Source organism: Geotrypetes seraphini, chromosome 10, assembly GCF_902459505.1.
Source record: "Geotrypetes seraphini chromosome 10, aGeoSer1.1, whole genome shotgun sequence".
NCBI lineage: Eukaryota > Metazoa > Chordata > Amphibia > Gymnophiona > Dermophiidae > Geotrypetes > Geotrypetes seraphini.
In genome coordinates this window covers 129,694,788-129,716,311 of record NC_047093.1, presented here as the reverse complement: position 1 = coordinate 129,716,311, position 21,524 = coordinate 129,694,788, and the positions used below count along the sequence as shown (strand labels likewise).

Here is a 21,524-nt window from a genome sequence, read left to right as displayed (position 1 = left end):
GGGAACCCCACATACACACTTATTTCATACTCTTTGCACTGCCGTGCAACCCCCCACATTATAGAGAAAACTTATTTTCCTTAAAAAAAAGCAGGAAAATGGAGAAATTAGGTTCTTACCTGCTAATTTACTTTCTTTTAGCTTCTCCAGACCAGTAGAGGTTAACTTTACGATTGGGTATATATCTAATCATGACCAGCAGGTGGAGACTGAAAACAAAACTTTGGGACAGTATATCCTAGCCCCTCCTCTCTATTTCCCTCAGTCTGCCGAATAGCCAAGCAGAACCAAGAACTGGAAAACAACAGAGAGAAAAAACAATACTCCGAAAGGAGTAACAAATAACAAAACCCAAAATGCTGTTGGAAAATGCAGAGGAGAAATTCCCGAAGGAAGAATGTCCCCACAGCTCGCCAGCTAAGCCAGCCGAGCCACAGCCGCTGTTCTTCAATTCTCCCCGGCCCTAGAAAAATACTAGAACCCGCAGCAAAAAACCAAAAACTGCCCGCGCAACAGCCCCAACAACAACAACAACAGACAGGGTGGGGACCTCTACTGGTCTGGAGAAGCTAAAAGAAAGTAAATTAGCAGGTAAGAACCTAATTTCTCCTTCTTTAGCACTCTCCAGACCAGTAGAGGTTAACTTTACGATTGGGACGTACCAAAGCAGTCCCCTCACGGGCGGGACCCCCGAAGGGCCGATACCAGTACACGCTCACCGAACACCGCGTCCCGACGCGCCTGCACATCAACCCGATAATGACGAACAAAGGAATGCAAGGAGGACCAAACCGCAGCCTTACAAATATCCACAGGAGGCACGAGCGACGACTCAGCCCAAGAAGCCGCCTGACCCCGAGTGGAATGAGCCTTGAGAAACTCCGGAACAGGCTGCTGTTTCAGAAGATAAGCGGAAGCAATCGTCTCCTTGATCCAGCGCGCAATAGTAGCCTTAGAAGCGCCAGCTCCCCGACGAGGACCCGCCAGGAGGACAAAGAGACGATCGGACTTCCGGAATTCCTGGGTCCGCTGCACATAAGAGCGAAGGACCCGACCGACATCCAACTTGCGCAGCTGCCGTTGCTCAGAAGAGCCCTCCCGACCACCCAAGACCGGGAGAACCACCGATTGATTGACATGAAAAGGAGAAACAACCTTAGGCAGAAAGGAAGGAACAGGCCGCAAGACGACCCGCTCCCTAGAAAACTCCAAGAAGGGAGTCCTACAAGAGAAAGCCTGCAGCTCAGAAACACGCCTAGCAGAAGTAATGGCCACCAAAAAGACCGCCTTCAAAGTAAGGTCCTTCAAAGAACAGTCGTCCAACGGCTCGAAAGGCGGACGCACCAATACAGAAAGCACCAGATTAAGATCCCAAGAGGGAACCGAGGGCCGTAGGGGAGGCCTAAGCAACTTGGCCGCCCGCAAAAACCTAATCACATCAGGAAGAGCCGATAAACGCTGACCTGACACCAACCCTCGAAAAGCCGACAGGGCCGCAAGATGAACCCGGAGAGAAGACCAAGCCAGGCCTCTATCCAGACCGTCCTGCAAGAACTCCAGAATGTTAGGCAGAGAAGCGCGAAAAGAGGTCACTCCCCGCGCCCGACACCATTCCTCAAAGAGACGCCAAACCCGCACATAAGCCCGAGAGGTAGAAAGCCTCCGGGACCCCAACAGTGTAGAGATCACCTTGTCGGAATATCCCTTCTTGCTAAGGCGACCCCTTTCAAGAGCCACGCCGTAAGACAGAAGGGAGACGGGTCGAACATGGGAATGGGACCCTGCATCAGCAGGTCGTCCGAGAGAGGCAGAGGAAGAGGACGGCGCCACCAGCACCACCAAACCCGGATGGTAAACAATGCGAAGAAGCACTCTGCCCACCAGCGGCCAAGGAGGGAATACATACAACAGCCCCTCCGTTGGCCACTGCTGGACCAGAGCATCCAGACCCTCGGCCAGACCGTCCCTGCGACGACTGAAGAAGCGGGGCACTTTGGCGTTGCCACCCGTGGCCATCAGGTCCATCAGGGGCTGCCCCCAAGCCTGCACTATCAACTGAAACGCCTCGGCGCCGAGACACCACTCTCCTGGATCTAGGAAGTGACGACTGAGGAAGTCTGCCTGAACATTTTCTACTCCGGCTATGTGAGAGGCCGAGAGGTCCAGCAGATGGGATTCCGCCCAAACCATGAGCAGAGCCGCCTCCTGCGCCACCTGAGTGCTCTTGGTGCCCCCCTGACGATTGACATAAGCCACCGCCGTGGCATTGTCCGACAGCACTCTGACCGACTTGCCCCGCAACAGGGAGTGGAAAGCCAACAGCGCCAGACGGACCGCTCTGGTCTCCAACACGTTGATCGACCAGGCGGCCTCCTCCGCGGACCAGGTGCCCTGGGCTGAGTGACCCAAACACTGAGCCCCCCAACCCAGGAGACTCGCATCCGTCAGGAGCACCGTCCACTGCGGGAGATCCAGACCCACCCCCTGAACTAGGTGAGGGGTCTGGAGCCACCAACGCAGACTGCAGCGCGCCAAGCCTCGCAGGGGAACCGGAACATCCATCCCGTGCCTCTGGGGAGACCACCTCCGGAGCAGAGCATACTGGAGAGGACGCATGTGGGCCCTCGCCCACCTCACCACGTCCAGGGACGCCGCCATCGACCCCAAGACCCGGAGGAAATCTCGCGCCCGAGGACACCGGGACGCCAAAAGCAGGCGAATCTGAGATTGCAATTTGCTCACCCGGCCCTCTGGGAGGAAGACCTTCCCCAAGGAGGTGTCGAACAGCACCCCTAGGTACTCCAGACGCTGAGCCGGGACCAACCGACTCTTGGAAAGGTTGACCACCCAGCCCAGCGACCGGAGAAACTCCACCACCCGAGCAGTAACCCGGGAGCTTTCCTGCAACGACTTTGCCCGAATTAACCAGTCGTCCAGGTAGGGGTGTACCAGGATGCCCTCCGACCGCAAGGCTGCCGCGACGACCACCATCACCTTGGTGAACGTCCGAGGAGCCGTGGCCAGCCCAAAGGGAAGCGCACAGAACTGAAAGTGCCGACCCAAGATCGCAAAGCGCAGGAAACGCTGATGAGAGGCCCGAATGGGAACATGCAAGTAGGCCTCCGTCAGATCGAGAGAAGTGAGAAACTCCCCCGGCTGAACCGCCAGAATGACCGACCGCAGAGTTTCCATACGGAAAAAGGGAATCTTGAGAGCCCTGTTGACCCCTTTCAAATCGAGGATGGGCCGAAAAGTCCCCTCCCTCTTGGGCACCACAAAGTAAATGGAGTACCTGCCCCTGCCCCACTCCGGAGGGGGCACCGGAACAACTGCCCTGAGATCTAGCAAGCGCTGAAGGGTCTGGCGAAAAGCCTGCGTCTTCCCCGGAGTCTGACATGGAGAAGCGAGGAAAAAATCCGGTAGAGAGCGGGCGAACTCCAGGGCATAACCGTCCCGCACCACCTCCAGGACCCACTGATCGGACGTGATCTCGGCCCATTTGGGGAAAAATTCGCGCAGCCGGGCCCCCACCGGAACCAAAGGGGGCGCCGGCAAGGCGTCATTGTGCAGGACGGGAAGCGGGGGAACCGGCGGAGGGATTCCCTGCCCCCCGACGGGCCCCCCGAAAGGGCTGCATACGCTGGAAGAACCGACCCCGGGAAAATCCCGGAGACTGGAAAGAAGCAGCCCCACGCCCAGGGCGATACTTGCGAAAATCCCGCAAACGCCCCCGGGCCGCACCCCCCCGAGACGCCGGGCGGGCACGGTCCTCCGGCAGACGGGGAACTTTCGAGTCCGACAGAGTCTGAATCAACTTATCCAAATCCTCTCCAAACAAAAACGACCCCCGAAAGGGAAATTTAGTAAGCTTAGCTTTGGACGCAGCATCCGCCGCCCAAGCGCGCAGCCACAACACACGCCTTGCGGCCACGCCAAAAGCCATAGACTTAGCCGAGATCCGCACCAAGTCATAGAGAGCATCCGAGAGGAATGAGGCCGCCATCTCAATCTTCGCAACCTCCTGATCCACCAGAGACCAGTCGTCAGACTCTCGATCCAAGACCCGCTCCGCCCACCGAAACACGGCGCGAGCGACCAGTCCCCCACAAATAGCCGCCTGGACCCCAAAGGCAGAGACCTGAAAATTTTGCTTAAGGATGCTCTCCAATTTGCGCTCCTCAGGATCTCGCAAGGCAGAACCGCCCTCAACAGGCACGGTATGCCGCTTGGAAATTGCCGAGACCACCGCATCCACGACCGGCGAAGCTAACGTAGCCCGATCCCCTTCAGGAATGGGATACAGGCGAGCCATGCTGCGCGCCAGCCGAAACGGCGTCTCCGGCGTTTTCCACTGCTCCAGGATAATATCCCGAATATCCTGATGCATAGGAAAAGAGCGGGAAACGGTACGGATCCCCCGCAACAGGGGGTCCCCCACACGCGGAGTCTCCGGCGGCGCGTCCTCAAAACGCAAAACCGAAGAAACCTGTTGAATAAGGTCAGGCAACTCATCTTTCTGAAAAAGACGCACCACAGACGCCTCGTCACTGGAGAACGGGAAATCCGACAACCCGCCGCCAGCTTCCGTCCCCTCCAGAGAGTCCTGGAATTCCTCAGAAGGGTCCAGGTCCTCCTCCAGACCGACCCGTTCCTCCGACCACAAATTCTCGTCCCACGACACCCGCGGACGCTTGGACAAGGGAGGCGGCGGAGGGGACGTCACGCCAGACGAAAGAGGCAAAGCCGCAGGAAGCGCGGAGGAAAAACCACCCCCCGAGACCCCCTGGGCGCAACCGGGACCCCCAGCCGCCTGAAAATAGGCTCTGCATAAAGAAAAGAAAAATTCAGGAGAAAACCCCCCCGAGGGTCCCAAGGGACTCCCTGCCACAGCAGGGGACCCAGCAGAACCTTGCCCCTGCATAGTCAAAACAGGGGGAAGGTCACCTGAGGTGGAAGACAAAATGGAGGGGCCAGACAGAGAAGATGGCGTCTTTCCCGCCAAAACAGCTCCCTCCACAGCCTGCAGCGGCTGAGAGACCTGAAAAGTCTCAGCCGCTAAAACAGGCAAGCCGGCATCAGCTGTCAAAATATCAGCTGAGAGGGAATCCTCAAAAACCCGACCGTCGGCGGCTCGGGGAATCCCTCCGTGGGCGGACGGAGAAGACCGGGCTTCTCCTCCGTTCCCTGCCGACTCGCGAGGCACCATCGGCGGGGAGCTCTGGGCGCCTGCAGCCGCTGCCGACGGAGCTCCTCCACCGCACCGGCCTGAACACCGCTTGCACAGGCCGGCCGCGAGTGCCTCGCGTCTGGAGCACAATGAGCACTTTTTCCCTTTAGAAGTGCTCATTGCTCCATACGCGACCTAGCTGTAAAAAAGTGCCGGTTAGTTGAAAAAATACAGTAAAATACAGTTTTCTTAAAGGGATACAACCCTCCAGACCAGCACTACCTCAGGATTTTTTTTTTTTTTACAGAACAGACTCCACAGGCTCTCAAAGCAATAGTCTTGCTTGATTTAGGGGGCAAGGCTTATTGCTGAGGCTCCTCTAAAAAAATGTGGGGAGGTGGAGGAAGTGGGGGGAGGGACCCCGCTCGTGACCCGCCGGGTTTGACACCCCCGAGGTCGGACGAACCCCCAAACAGAGTCCGTCCAAGCTCCGTCCGGCTAAAAACAGGGACAATAAACCCCTTAAACAAATTCCAACAGCCCTACCAAGGGAGATGGGTACAGATCACTCAACACCTGCTGGAGACTGAAAGAAGACTGAGGGAAATAGAGAGGAGGGGCTAGGATATACTGTCCCAAAGTTTTGTTTTCAGTCTCCACCTGCTGGTCATGATTAGATATATACCCAATCGTAAAGTTAACCTCTACTGGTCTGGAGAGTGCTAAAGAAATTAAGTTTACTTTATAATGGAGGGTCCAACCTCCCCCCACGACAGAGCGAAGACTATGAAATAAACTGGGGAGAGGTTCCCCACTCACACCCCACGTCAGAGCTCTTTAAAAGTAACTTTAGGCGGCGCGCTGGGGTCTTGCACCTAATTGTTTGCGTTGCAATGTCGGCGTGCTGAAGTCTCGTGTGAATGACTATGAACCTAAATGAATGGTGGAGCAGCACTGCTGGGAGGAAAGGAAGGAAGGTGTCAAAATAAGAAGAGACAATACTATTTTCTTGGGACGGGCATCTATAATAAAACGCTAAGCGCGCGTGCGCACTTGCGCCGCGTGTTCCGTTTTCCGTGCGCTGTAGTCTCCCGCAGGCAGGAGTGCGCATGCGCGCTTAGGGTTCTGTTCTGTGCTGTTCTTCGGTCTGCCCTGCTCCTTGTCTTACCTTAGTGTATTTTCTCCGGGACGAACCGAGAAATGGAGCCGGGCCGCCCTCCGCGACAGACCAGGAGTCTGAGTCCTTTGCCGCCCCCCCCACTTCCCGTGGACCCGACTACAAACCTGGTGATTCAAGCAGCATGTGCAGCAGTCTTCACACGCTGCTTCGGGCCCTTCTACTGCCCTGATTTGCTCTGCCGGGTCTCTGATGATGTCATCAGGGACGTGCCAGAGTAAATCAGGGCAGTAGAAGGACCCGAAGCAGCGTATGAAGACTGCTGCACATGCTGCTGGAATCACCAGGTTCGTAGTCGGGCCCGCGGGAAGTGAAAGGGGGGGTGGCAAGGACTCTCTATCCAAGTAAAGAACAAACTCCGGGGAGAACAGCAGAGACCGGGCCTGTACTAATTCCCGTGGACAGGAGGAGCAGGAAGAGGTGCTGATGGACACGGGGGGGGGGGGGGGGATGGGGGGATGAAGGGAGGCCTACTGTGGGACAGAGGGAGCAGGAAGAGGTGCTGATGGACGGGGGGGGGGGGGGAATGAAGGGAGGCCTACTGCTGGACAGGGGGAGCAGGAACAGGTGCTGATGGACAGGGAGGAGGTAAAAAGAAGAGAATGGATAGGGGGAGCACGCAAGGGGTGGTGGTGGATAGCCAAAAGAAAGAAAAAAAGAAAGATAGAAATACAGAAAGCGGCTTAAGGAGACAGAGAGAGAAAGAAATAAAGACAGACACACACATATATTCTAGCACCCAATGTAACGGGCTTTAAAGCTAGTATTTTATAAAATATATGAATACCCATATAGAATGCACATATATTTACACAAATTAAGGAGCAGGTGTTGGCATTATTTCTGGGAGTCTAGCTTATAAAGTAACATAGGTGTGTATTTTGACTATCAAATAGGCACCTTTATGAACTCATAAGAACAGCCTTACTGGGTCAGACCAATAGTCCATCAAGCCCAGTAGCCCGTTCTCACGGTGGCCAATCCAGGTCACTAGTACCTGGCCAAAATCCAAGGTGTAGCAATATTCCATGCTACCGATACAGGGCAAGCAGTGGCTTCCCCCTTGTCTTATCAGGTGCCTTATCAAAAATCAGGCAATAATCGTATAAAAGGCATGAGAAGGAAAACTTATTTGTTTCTAAGAAAATGGTTTTGTGGTACTTACATTAGTGTAGCGAGGGTACTAAGTGCTGCAAAGCCTTCATATATCTCTGTGTATGGTAGATCTAAACTCACAGGTATCTATGAGAAATAAAGACTATAAGTACTATTTTATATTGCCCCTCTATTACTTTATTGTATTTTATTTTTCAGTATCAATACCTTTCGAAATGTTGTACCAAGTAACTCCAGTCCAAGGACACAACGATTAAGGCCTCCTATTATCAAGCCGTCGTAGAGCGTTTTAGCACTGGCCAGTGATGTAAATGTTCAGACGCTCCTAGAAATTGAATGAGTGTCGGGGCATTTACCTCGCCAGCCAATGCTAAAATGCTCAAACACAGTTTGAGATAAGGAGGGGCCTAAAAATATAAATGGATAAAACTGGAATAGGTAACTTCCAAACGCTACAGTACAGTGGAGTGGAAATGTAGCATAGTGGTTAAGAGTCCTGGGCTGACACCCAGGAAAACCTGGTTCAAATCCCACAGCTGCTTCGCGTGATCTTGGCAAGTCATTTAACCTTCCATTACAACAACTAGATTTTAATTCCTCCGAGGACAGCAAAATGCCCACTGTTATTTGAATGTTACTCAGCTTCAGCTACTAATGAAAAAAGATTTAAAAAAAAAAGTGTAAGCAAATAATAAATACACAAATTTGGAAAGAAAAATGCAAATTAAAGGAATGATGTAATGGTAGATCCCAAAGAATTTAGCATGTTTTACAAAAGAAACTTGCCTATAAAGGAAGGTTGCTTACCTGTAACAGATATTCTCCATAGACACATCAGTGTTCTTCAACCACCAGTCCATGGACCAGTGCCGATCCACAGAAATTTCCTGCCGGTCCACAGGGCCAGCACGTGCATCAGGCCCAAAACAGTGTGCTTCAACCACCAGGCCACGGTGCGATCGATGCGGCGTTATCTTCGAGCCAGCTCCCTCTTCCTGATTCAGTGCACAAAGCCATGGGCAGTGGCTCCTAGGGGCATCCTGCGCCTGAACCGGAAGCCTTCTCTCTGACGTTGCAATGTCAGAGAGAAGGCTTCCAGATGAGGCAAGGAACGTGCAAGGTGCAATTAGTACTACTATGGGGGCGGGGTCTGGGGCGGACATTGAGTAGAGATGGGCAGGGTCTGGCCCACGACTTAGTCCAGTGTTCTTCAACCGCCGGGTCCAAGGACCAATGCCGGTCCACAGAATAATTGTTTTATTTCTGCCAGTCCATAGGTGTAAAAAGATTGAAAAACACTGATATGGATCAAGCCCACAAGGGGTGAACATTGCACAGTACCAATGTCCAAGTCTGAGCAAGCAGTCCTCTCAGTTCCACAGCTCAAGGAGGACTGCAACTCTCAGGGAGGTTGTGTGCCTGATTAATCCTGCTGTCTATATTGAACATCGATTGTAGGTAAGCAAACTAGCATTCTTCATTGAAAAACAGGACGTAATTGGATACCCAAGTGGGTGCTTCCTAAGCTCAGAGTCACTCATTTTGAGAAAAATTTTTCCATTCCTGAAGAGCAACCAAAATCAGTTGAAGCAGCGGACTGGTTGGCCTGCACATCTCAGCCACTTGTACTTGTCTCTGAGGAAGGGTCTAAGCCAGGGGTGCCTACACTTTTTGGGCTTGCGAGCTACTTTTAAAATGACCTAGTCAAAATGATCTACCAACAATAAAATTAAAAAAAAACACAAAGCACATTATACGCAGAGAAAATGTTAATCATTTATATTCTGGGGTTTTTTCCAAAGAGGTCAAGGCAGATGACTTTATAATACGCAATGTCACCTCAGTAACAACTATACAAAAATAGACAAATATACCCCCTCCCTTTTTACTAAACCACAATTGCGGTTTTTAGTGCAGGGAGCTGCGTTGAATGCCCTGCGCTGCTCTCGATGCTCATAGGCTCCCTGCGCTAAAAATCGCAATTGTGGTTTAGTGAAAGGGAGCCATAGTACAAAATAGACAGTAGATATAAATTCTCAAAAACGAACACATTTTGATCACTAAATTGCAAATAAAAACATTTCTCCTACCTTTGTTGTCTGGCGATTCCACGAAATCTCTGGTTGTACTTTCTTCTTCTGACTGTGCATCCAATATTTCTTCCCTTCTTTCAGCCTCCTGTATGCTTTCACTCCTCCAAACCTCATTCTCTCCCCCAACTTTTTCTTTCTTTCTCCCTGCCCCATTCTTTGTCTCCCTGTTCCCCCTTTCTTTCTGTTTCCCTTCTTTCTTTGTGTCCCTGCCCCCTCTTCTTTCTGTCTTCCTGCCTGCCACCTTTCTTTCTCCCTGCCCTCTCCCAAGCCACTAGGTTTGCTGCCGCCGCCATCAGGGAACAGGCCCCCAAGCTCTCCCTGCAGAAGCGTAACACTGACCAGCATTCCGCTCCCCAACGTCAATTCTGACATCAGAGAAGTTATGTGCCAGCCAGGCAGCAATTGGCTGGCCCAGAACTTCCTAATGTTGGGGAGAGGAATGCTGGTCAGTCTGACGCTTCTGCAGGGAGAGCTTGGGGCGGCGGTGAGGGAAGTCGGGCAGAGGAAGGCTGATCGGCCTGGTAGATCGGGACAGCAACACGAGTCTATCACGGAGCCCGGGATGGGCTTTGCGATCAACTTGCATTGCCTTCCCGATCTACCAGTCGATTGCGATCGACGTATTGGGCACCCCTGCTCTACCAGATGGGTAAATGAAAGTGGAGTCCCTCAGGGTTCACCACTTTCTCCAACTTTTTTTAATGTTTACCTAGAACCACTGACCCAGCATGATGACTGATGTGAAGGAGGAGGAAGAAGGCAGCTGGGACAATAAGGGAGCAACACCTGCACTATCAGAACCACTAGGTCCAACTAAATCCACCCCAGAGAACCCCCCCCCCCTTGCTGCACACAGAATGCTTTATACACTGAGAGAACAAAGGCAGAAGAAACAACCCCTCCCCAATAGAGTCACTCACCACAGCACTGGGAGCCTGATCTGACCTCGTAGCTAGAGAGGTGTCCATTGGGGTGAGGGAGGGGTGGAGTTGATGCCGCAGCATCCAAAAGCACTGACAAAATGGCAGCGAAACCCACCACAATAGGAGACGCCACAGCTGAAAGGGGATCTCCACAATTGGGGGAATCTGTGGCCAGCTCCCGTCTGGGTTCTGCACACAAAACGTTCAGGTCCTCTGATGCATCCACACTTCAGCGTGCGCATGATGTGCACTTTTTTTAACTGGTCCCTGCTCATTGCAGGAAAGGCACTAGCAGGAAGGAAATAACTACAGAGAGCTGGCCTGATCCAGAAATCAACTACTGCAAAGTGCCAAAAGACCCTAAAAGTAAGTAGTAGCCAAGAGAAAACAGCTGACAGCAAGTAAAAATTACTGAAGTGTCCTTTCTCTTTTATTCAGTAGAAGGGCAGACCCTACTGGCTGGCTCTTTAAGCTGCGACAGGGAATAACCACCTTGAGCAAAGCAGCTGAGGCACCTCTAAGAGATGGGGAGGTGAGGGGAGGGGAGGACTTGGCCACCTGAATATAGCACCGCCCCCCCCCCCCCCGAGGCTCAAGAAACTCCTGTGGGCACCCACCTCTGTCCATCAAACCATTAAAAAAACAACAAAAAACTGAGCAAGCACTGAGAGGCAAATTTACTTTCTTCTCTTATCTATTCATTAATTATTATTTTGTATTAATTTATTTTAATTTATGAAAGACCAAGCACAGACTGGGACTGCACACCACCTCCGCCTGCTGGAGGCTGAGAAGAGACTGATTCCAGGAAGACTGCACTGTCCAGTTAAAACTATCTTGCAGTTCTCAGTCTCCACCCATTCGTCTGTGCTGGTCCAGATGGAAGCTATAGAAACTATTGCAACCAGATAAGACTGAAATTATTTTCAGTTATGCTGAAAAGGGCTGGAAAAATATATGCATATGCATGATTCACTTCTTTTCTTGTTTCTATAAGCTTATTTTGAATGGATGTGATGTAGTTATCACCATATAAGCGGAAAACAGTAAATAGTAAACAGTGATTCTCAATGAAGTCCTGGAGGCCTCTGAGCCAGATTTTCAGAAAATATGCATAAGATGTGTTTGAGTAGAGTATAAGCAATGTATGCAATATACATTATAATTTTTCTCAGGATGGCTACAATGAATGTGCACAACATCAAGTCAGACATATATTGAATAAATATCCAGTTGAACACCTACCACATAGAACTGTTCCGGCCGATATTGAAACACTAGCTGTAGAACCCTCATATAAATTTTCTGAATTACTTCAGGCTAAAAAGTAAGAAAATGTTATTAGATTTCAGAATTCCTAAAGACAGAAATATTTAGATGAGCTACCAGCGCAAAATGAACAATTAGAGGAATTTCAACAAGAAATCATAAAGATTAAAATATATGCGAGTTCCTTTGTTGTCACATGGCTCAACCATGTCTGCATTATATGATTTTTATCCACCCATTATGTGACCAATATAGGTTATACTCTTCCCTGTATAATGGCAATAAAGATATTAGGTTCTTACCTTACTAATATCTTTTCTTGTAGATAGGTGTGTCATTCTGGACAGTAGGGTATTCTCCCCATGCTCACAAAATAGGGGGATCTTGGCTTATATTCAGGCCAGCGCCCACCCGCCCCACTCCCGGACTTGTTGCAGGCCTCTGCTGGGCTGCCAGGCTCTGCACCCTGCCCTCCCCTTCCTGCCCTGTCCATTGTACCTCCTGTCTGCCTATATCCTGCAAGCCACTGCGCCTTCTATATGACCCGCGTACCTGGAATCCCTGGTGGTCCAGAGGTGTAGTGGTCAGGAGTGCGTCAGAGGGAATGTGCCACCGAGGCCTGCCAAAGCCGGCCACGATTGCAGGCTGCCCCGAAGAGAATGATCAGCGGCAGCAGCAGCGGTGAGCAAGGGTGGGAGATGAGGTGCTTGCTTCCGGTTGGTGAGGAGCTTGCTTCGGATTGGTGAGTGAGGAGGGGAGTGGCCAGAGTGATCCCTGGCCGCGTTCTAAAATGGAACGTGGCCACGGATCAGAAAATATGGCGCCAGGGATCACGATTTATCAAGAGCGCATGCGCGCTCTAGGGTTTTATTATATAGGATGACAGGAGTCACCATACAACATATCACAAGTAATTGGAAAAATTGGAGCAGACTTAATTACAGTTTTTGGTGGAACTCTTTGTGTCACATTTATAAAATGGAGAGAACAACAGCCATACAAAAAGGGAATTATAAAACATTTAAAGAGATATGAGGGCCATTGATAAATTATTGTAATAGATACCATTTTTCCTTTATAAGTACAATGCAAGTGAAGGGGTGGGAGGGGGGGGAATTCTGAATTTTATTAAATGTTTGGATCAGTAGAAAAGAATATTTTATAGGATATATTTGATTGCTTATGTTATGTTAGGGGTGGGAGGGAAGGGGTTAAATTTTATGTATTGTTAAATATGATAGAAATTCAAGTGATGTATTCAATTTCAATTGTCAATTATTGATACACTTATTGTAAGATATAAAATGAATAAAGATATATAAAAAAAAGAAATATAGTGGAAAAACAGTGTCAAGCAGCAGCATCGAAGCTACGTAATCAAATTAAAGCTCATTTAGAAATTCATCTTCACTTCAGTTTTAAATTGGTTTTTTTAAAATTCTTTATTCATTTTATGTTTTACATCAAGTGCACAGAAAGTAAGAACAATTTAACTAATACATCGCTTGAAATTTCACAAATTTTTTCATTAAATAAAATTTATCCCCTTTCCTCCCACCATACTAATATTAAATAATACATATAATATAATAAATTCTTCCTTCCCTTCATAACAAATAAGAAATCCAAAAACCGACCCCCCTCCCCATTCTTTCATTTATGTTAATCAGGGAAAAATGATATCTATTCATTACAATAATTTATTAATGGCCCCCACACATCCTTAAATTTATTCAAATATCCTTTTTGAACAGCTAATGTTATTTCCATTTTATATATATGACACACTGATCTCCACCAAAAAAAGGTTTTAAATTGTTTGAAAGAGGACTCGGCATGGATGAGACGTGGAAGGGAATTCTAGTAAATGGGAGCTGTGAAGTAGAAGGCGTGATAAATGTTAAACTTGAGTCAGGCTATCTTGGGGTTCAGAAGGACCAATCAGTGATCGTTAATAGAAAGTAGGTGATGGAACAATGAGTATGGGATGGTAAGATTTGCCATGTAGTGTGGAAGGCCATGAGTCAATAGTTGCAATACAATTCGCTGCCTATAGAATGCCAATGATGCATTTGGAGTAGAGAGACATGGTGAAATTTTTTTACATAACATAGTAGGCTGAAAGCTGTGTTCTGTAATGATTGTAGTTTCTTTAGATTAGAGCATGCACAGTCTAGCTAGACCAGTGGTCTCAAACCCGTGGCCCAGGGGCCACATGCGGCCCGCCAGGTACTATTTTGAGGCCCTTGGTAGGTTTATCATAATCACAAAAATAAAACCGTTTCTTGATCATCTGTCTCTTTAGCTATAAATGACAATATTATTATTAAGATTTAGCCAAAAGGAAAGATTTATACACTATAAAGAGTTTTACCTCATGCAAAATTGTTATTTCTTTAGTAAGACATTAACTATTTTGTCTGAGGCCCTCCAAGTATCTACAAATCCAAAATGTGGCCCTGCAAAGGGTTTGAGTTGGAGACCACTGAGCTAGACTATCCTATATAATAAAACCCTAAGCGCGCATGCGCACTTAGGGTTTCGTGTTCCCTACCGCCGTGGTGTGTGATCCGTGGCTGTGTTCCAACCCGGCGGCAGAGAACATTCTGGCCACTCCCCTCCTCCCGCACTCACTCACCATGGAAGCCAGGCATACTTGTAGGCCTAGCACTCTAAATAGGCTGTTTGCGGCCAGCCTTGCTAGGAACTTCCTTCTGCCACATCTTCTATCTACAGGAAGTGATGCCTGTAATACAGCAGAAGTAAGGCCCTGGCAGGGAATGCCACAAACAGCCTGTTCACAGCACTGCCTCGGCCGGCTGCCTTACTGCTGCTTCCTTGGGAGGCCTGCAGATTTGTCTGATATCATGGGGGGGAATGAGAGGAGAGGACAGAAACAGGGACCGGACAGAACAGCGTATGCAGAATTCTGCGCAGATGGGAAATTCTGCACAAATTCTTAAAATAGTACACAGAGGAGCATGCGGCCCAAAGCACTGCACTCGTGCATTGATCCTCCTCTTTAGAGTCTGAGATTTGGCCAAATTAGGTAGTTCCAAAGAGATAAGATATCTGAACTGCCATCATCTCTGCCAAAGCTCCACTTCTTGGTCTCCTGTGGCAATTGGATAATCTCCACAAACCTGCAGGAACCAGGTGGCACTGTGAGGGAAAGCCCACATAATAGATCAGGTCCTTAATACAGTTATTTTGAATTGTTGCTTTATGACAAGAGAACTTAAGGGCAAACAATTTTTATTGAACAATAAAGGAAGATACACTCAACAAACGAACAGTGATGGTGTTCAATATAATACAGAAAGACTCCCAACCCAAACCCTTCCCCCCTCCCATTATGCAAAACAATTATTGATGATAAAGGAACAAGAATAACAGCGTAAGCAAAAGGTACAGTCATGGCATCAACAATTTTCCCACTTGTTCCAGACTAAGATAGAACCCCCCTACCTCCAACACATGTCCAGTCCCACATCCCAAGGCCAGTATCAAGAGAGAGAAGAAAAAAAGGGACCAGATAGGAAATAACCAAAGGTAACACCTAAGTCCCGCCCAACGCTCCCCACCCCAAGCTAGCCAACACCCCCCCAGAATAGAGGCGAGGTAGAAGAAAACCAAAAAGCAGTGGAAAACAGGGTAGACTTAAAGCAAATTCAAAATGTGGCTGCGCTTTTGAGGTGGTAGAGAATTAAGATAGGGATCCCAAACAGCTAAAAACTGCTTTTTCCCGCTTAGAGGTACCTTGTGCATCCTTAGCCTCCCAATCCAATAACTCAAGGATAACCAGTCTCCAACCCCAATACGAGGGGGAATCTGGTGAGGTCCAAAGATAGTTAATGAGAATAGATCAAGAAGTACAGCACAAATAAATGTACTATTATGTCTAGATAAACAAAAGTGTCACCACACATCAGAAAGTTTAATTGCCTTTCAGTAAAAACAGGCCTACAATATACTTCACCTTGGGGTTTGGAACAAAGTCATTTTTACCCAAACTTTTAGCCTCGTTTCCCATCAAGATGTGCTGTCGGATGAAGGACACAATGGCAGGGGTCGGCTGGATTGGAAACGTCAACGTTGTCATTTTGACCTACTAAAAATTAAATAAGAAATGGCATTAAAAGTAAAAGACACTAATAGAAATTGTTAAATACATAAAGAATAAAAAACTGCACTTTTAGGACTGATCAACTCTCAAGAATTCCACCCAAAAAATCTAGGTACTCAAGCCTTACTTTCATCAAATGCAAGTACTATTTGAGACAGCTCCCCTCCACCACCACTGCCTTTAACACAATGTATCTCTACTTCTCTTCCTTCCTCTCCCAACCTTCTCATCCCTATAATGCAAAACAGCACAATATTTCAGGACAGGCTCTGTAACACAGCTAAGAAAGAATGCCATACACCACCAAATCACAGAGGAGAAGACAGTTTCAAAATTTCTGCCTCCATTTTTGTTGTTTCCAACCCAGTGGATATTGGAAAGAAATTATACCTAAGGGACAGAAAACACCTGTCCATACTAGAGGTCTGCACGGGAATGGGGATCGCGGGAATCCCGCGGGTCCCGCAGGAATCCCCCCATAACCCACGGGACTCCCACAGGTACCCCCCTCTGGACCACGGGACTCCCACGAGGACCCCCCTCTAGCCAACGGGACTCTCACGGGGATGGAAGTCTTTGGAAGAAGGGTTCGTCCATATAATATAATGAACACACCAGCCTTAGTAAAAGAGGGGGTTTATAAGTTAATTACCTGAACAGAAAACAAAAAAAAGGGTTCCACCAAAGAGATTCCACAAGGAAAACAGCAAAAGAAACTATGGAATTGATGATCCTGTCAGAAGTAATTGCTGCTTTATATGGGGACAGGCGGGGATGGAGGTAATTCCTTGCGGGGATGGGTGGGGACGGAGAAGATCCTGACGGGTAGGGATGGAGAGGATCCTGGCGGGGACGGAGAGGATCCTGATGAGGATGGGCGGGATTTCTGTCCCCGTGCAACTCTCTAGTCCATACGTCTATCTATCTGGGAACAAAACAAACCTGACAATTAACAGGACCAAAATTTGACATGGGGAAAAAAAACTGGTCAAAAAGACACATTAGGTTTGAAAATGGGCCAGATTGAACTTTCTGTGTACAGTTTTAATCGCTGCATCTGGTAACTGTGGTTTGGGTTATTCTTCCCAATGTGCATCACTTTGCATTTGTCCACATTAAATTTCATCTGCCACTTGGATGCCCAGTCTTCCAATTTCCTAAGATCTGCCTACATTTTTTCATAATCCGCATGCATTTTAACAACTCTGAACAGTTTAATAATAATAATAGCTTTATTTATATCCCTTTTCAGTTCAAGATGGTGTACAATAATAACAGGGTACAGTGAGCTTACTGTGCGAATAGTTAGGCATAGGTATTACAGCATAGACTAGAGAGGGAACAGACAAGTACAGCTTATAACAATAAAAGAGGCGGCATTGGATAAAAAGTGGTGCCTTAGAATGCATCCTTGGGTTAGAGTGGGAACGAGCATCTGCAAATTCAATCACCTCACTCGTCATTCCAATTTCCAGATCATTTATAAATAAGTTAAATAGCACCAGTCCCAGTACAGATCCCTGCGGCACTCCACTGTTTACTCTCCTCCATTGAGAAAAATGACCATTTAACCCTGCCCTCTGTTTTCTATCTGATAACCAATTCCTAATCCACAACTGAACTTTGCCACCTATCCCATGACAGTTTAATTTTCTCATGAGCCTCTCATGAGGAAATTTGTCAAAAGTTTTCTAAAAATCTAGATGTACACTACATCAACTGGCTCACCTTTATACAAGTGTTTATTCACACCTTCAAAGAAGTCAAGCAAATTGGTAAGGCAAGATCTCTCTTGGTTGACCCCATACTGACTCTTTCCCATTATATCATGTTTGTCTATGTGTTCCAGAGTTTTATTTTTTATAATTGTTTCCACTATTTTGCACAGTACTGAAATCAGGCTTACCATTCTTTGACATCTTTTGACAGTAATAAGCAGTAATTACACATATTGGGGAGAAAGAGGGGGGGATGGAATAGGATTTGTATACACCTTTTTATGGTTACACATTGAAAGCAGCAGGCAATGGAGGATTAGGTGACTTGGGTCATAAAGGAGCAGCACTGGGATTCAATCCCATAGCATCTGGGTACAAAGGCAGCAGCTCTACCACTAGGCCACTCCTCATCTCAGTATTAGCATACTTTAATATTTATTATTCTTTTCCCAACCATCTAAATCAGTGGTTCCCAAACCTGTCCTGGGGGTCCCCCAGCCAGTCAGGTTTTCAAGATATCCCTAATGAATATGCATGAGAGAGATTTGCATATAATGGAAGTGACAGGTATGCAAATCTCTCTCATGCATATTCATTAGGGATATCTTGAAAACCTGACTGGCTGGGGGTCCCCCAGGACAGGTTTGGGAACCACTGATCTAAATGCTTAGATACTGTTCCACTCAGACACAGTCTAGCCTCTTTCCCTTCAGTCAACAGCAACCTACACACACACAAACACAGGGGTTAGAAATAATTTTATGCTCTGTATGTTTTCCCCACTTGTCAGTGCTCTTCTATAAAAATGCATTCCAAGAAGAGTGCCTTCTATGGTCCAACTGGCTGCCCTGCTAGTTCTGCTCCTGGAATTATGTTGCTTTAGGCCAGGGGTGGGCAACTCTGGTCCTCGAGGACCGGAATCCAGTCGGGGGTTTCAGGATTTCCCCAATGAATATGCATGAGATCTATTTGCATGCACTGCTTTCAATGCGTATTCATTGGGGGAAATCCTGAAAACCTGACTGGACTGTGACCCTCGGGGACTAGAGTTGTCCACCCCTGTTTTAGGCAAACGCCTAGAAGTCAGCTCTACCCTGCATCCCTATGAAAAGAAAAACTATGGTCCCTTCATTAAAGCAGCATCTCTGAAATCCACCGGACCAAGATACATCTTTAAGCACATATAGAGTATAATGTAACGTCTTCCTCTATTTCCAATACATACATTTCTGGCTTCATTTGTAATAATAATAATAATTTTATTTCTTATATACCGCTATACCCTAAGTTCGAAGCGGTTTACAAAGAGGGTCGTGCCGGGAGAGGGTGCAGTGTTTACAGCAGGAGACATATGTTTACAACAAGATACATATGTTTGGAACAGGATAAAAGCTAGGTATTGGAACCGGGGATTTGAGATGCATAAGCTTTGTGAATGAGAATGTGCATGAGAAGTCGGATATTACAATGAATAAGATACAGGAAATTACAATGTGCATGAGATATTGGGGGAAGTTTACAGTCAGAAGAGGATATTACAAAGTGAGCAGGAACAGGAGATGATTGCAATGCAATACAATCTGACCCGCTGTGGTTGGATTTTATAAGGACACATTGCGCTTATTTAATAAAGACACATAGGCACCTTCCCCTCCTCCCCCCATCCCCCAGGATCACAGCAATAGTGTACATTAGATAGATTGTGAGCCTGTCGGGGCAGATAGGGAAAAATGCTTCAGTGCTTGAATGTAAACCACTTAGTCTATAAGTGGTATATAAATGCTTAAATAAAATATATATATTTTTTTACTTTATAACATTTTTTATTGAAGAAATGCAATAAATACATAATAATATAACACAGTAAAATAGTCATTACATTTAAACTGACCATATTAATTTCTAATAAATGTTTATCATTCCTTCAAAATAAATTTTTAAACAGGACTTATTCATAGATTTTGTTTGGAATTATAGGAGTTTTGATTGAGCACAATTAAACAATGCTTTACCATGAATTCCACTGCAAAGAACATCCTCCTACATCGCATTTTTCATTTGCATAAACCTTTCATCATTCCTCCAACATATATTTTAATATATCTAAACTATTTTTCCCTATATCCCCCTAATTACTTTATATATATATATATATATATTAAAATAATTCCAATTTCCCTCCCTACCCTAGAATGAAAGGTGACATAAAACATCAAATTTTAAAAAAAACATTTTTTTTTATATATAATATAAAGTATTAAGAATCATACTTCTTGCTTTTGAGGATAATTTTTGTATATAAGGATCCCAGATTTTTTAAAAATAATCGTGTTCTTTTAGGAAATTTATGAACCTCAAAAACAAAACTATTTGGGCAGACTGGATGGACCATCCGGGTCTTGATCTGCCGTCATCTACTCCAAATAAGAAGCCCCCAATCACAAAGAAAGATACCTGTTCCCCCTCCCTACAAACACCCTATTCTTTGGGGGGGGGGGGCTCAAAAGCACCCCAGCATGCTGAACCCCTCTGCTATCGTTAGGGGGACTAAAGTTAACGAAAAAGAGTTAACCGAAGCTCACGCGCCAGCACGAAAAAGGCGCCAAATTTGGAGAAAGGCGCTGAGAAGACTGTCTTGCGCTACAATCGGCAGCCCGCGAGCCCCACACTCCTGACACGCTCTGCTGCTTTCCTGCAACTAATACCTGGGGGGGGGAGGCAAAAAAAAAAAAAATCGCACCTTTCCTTCGCTTTTCCTCTTTGAGCTGCTCCTTCCGCGCTATCATGACCACATTCAAATATACGCGCCCACGACGTCACCTCCGGTGGGGTCTGACACGCGCGCGCTCTCGCGCGTCCACAGCTCCGTCCGCCTCACCTCCTGCTGCGGCGGTTGACGTGTGAGCCGCGCGAGAGCCGGCTGTCGCGCGCCCCTTCCCCCTGTGCGGAAGCGCGCCAACGCCAAGGGCTGGGCTCGCGCGTCAAGCCTTCCCCGCCCTTCACCAAGGCGACTGTTAAAAGAGAATGAATGATAAATATTTATTCGAAGTTAATATGGTAAATTTAAATGTAATGACTATTTTGCCGTGTTATATTATTATGTATCTTCAATAAAATGTTATAAATTAAAAAAATATATATAACATTTTATTGAAGGAATCAAATAAATATACAATAATATGATACAAAGAGATATTCATTACAATTAAATTCATAATAAAACATTTGCATACATATTTTATCATTCCTCCAAAATATATTTCTATATACCTAATCTATTTTTTCCTATATCCCCCCTTAACTCCTTCCCTTTCCCCCCCAGTACATTTAAAAAAACACAAAAATCAAGAAGGTGGTGTTGACTTAGAGCAGTGGTCTCAAACTCGCGGCCCGGGGGCCACATGCGGCCCGCCAGGTTATATTTTGAGGCCCTCGCTATGTTTATCATAATAAAAAAAAGTAAAATAAAACAGTTTCTCGATCATATGTCTCTTTAGCTATAAATGACAATATTATTATTAAGACTTAGCCAAAAGGAAAGATTTATAAACTAGAAAGAGTTTTACCTCATGCAAAATTGTCATTTCTTTAAGAACACATTAATTAATTTTCTGAGGCCCTCCAAGTACCTACAAAACCAAAATGTGGCCCTGCAAAGGGTTGGAGTTGGAGACCACTGACTTAGAGGGTGTCAAAGTCCCGACTGGATTAACATATTATCTTGCATCTACATATTTTCAAAAGATCCTAAACCAGCAACAATGTCTATTGTTGGATTCTTTGTTATCCATTGCTTTAAAAAATATCTTAAACTCTTGGAAAGACTTGTCCAAAATAGATGTTTGTTTAATATATTGCTATGAAACTTACTTAGCCCCCAAATCATTATTACATTCCAAAACCATTGATAAATGGTCTATTTTATCTTAGGTTTA

The 21,524-nt window shown here is 46.8% G+C and overlaps 1 protein-coding gene across 3 annotated transcripts in view; it reads right to left on the bottom strand.

Moving 5' to 3' along the window:
- The window catches only part of NUF2 (NUF2 component of NDC80 kinetochore complex), a 77,336-nt gene extending 56,804 nt beyond the window's left edge, over nt 1-20,532 (bottom strand). The window contains exons 1-4 of one of the 3 annotated variants that reach the window (XM_033959850.1): nt 20,330-20,532; nt 15,725-15,856; nt 11,722-11,796; nt 7,510-7,586 (exon numbers count right to left, since the gene is read on the bottom strand). In XM_033959850.1, the coding sequence (XP_033815741.1) occupies nt 7,510-7,586; nt 11,722-11,796; nt 15,725-15,847 (275 nt within the window). In that variant the 5' untranslated portion in view covers nt 15,848-15,856; nt 20,330-20,532. The remainder of the gene's footprint in view (nt 1-7,509; nt 7,587-11,721; nt 11,797-15,724; nt 15,857-20,329) is intronic. The other 2 variants (XM_033959848.1, XM_033959849.1) reach the window with 2 other exon arrangements.
- Nucleotides 20,533-21,524: the final 992 nt, after the last annotated feature.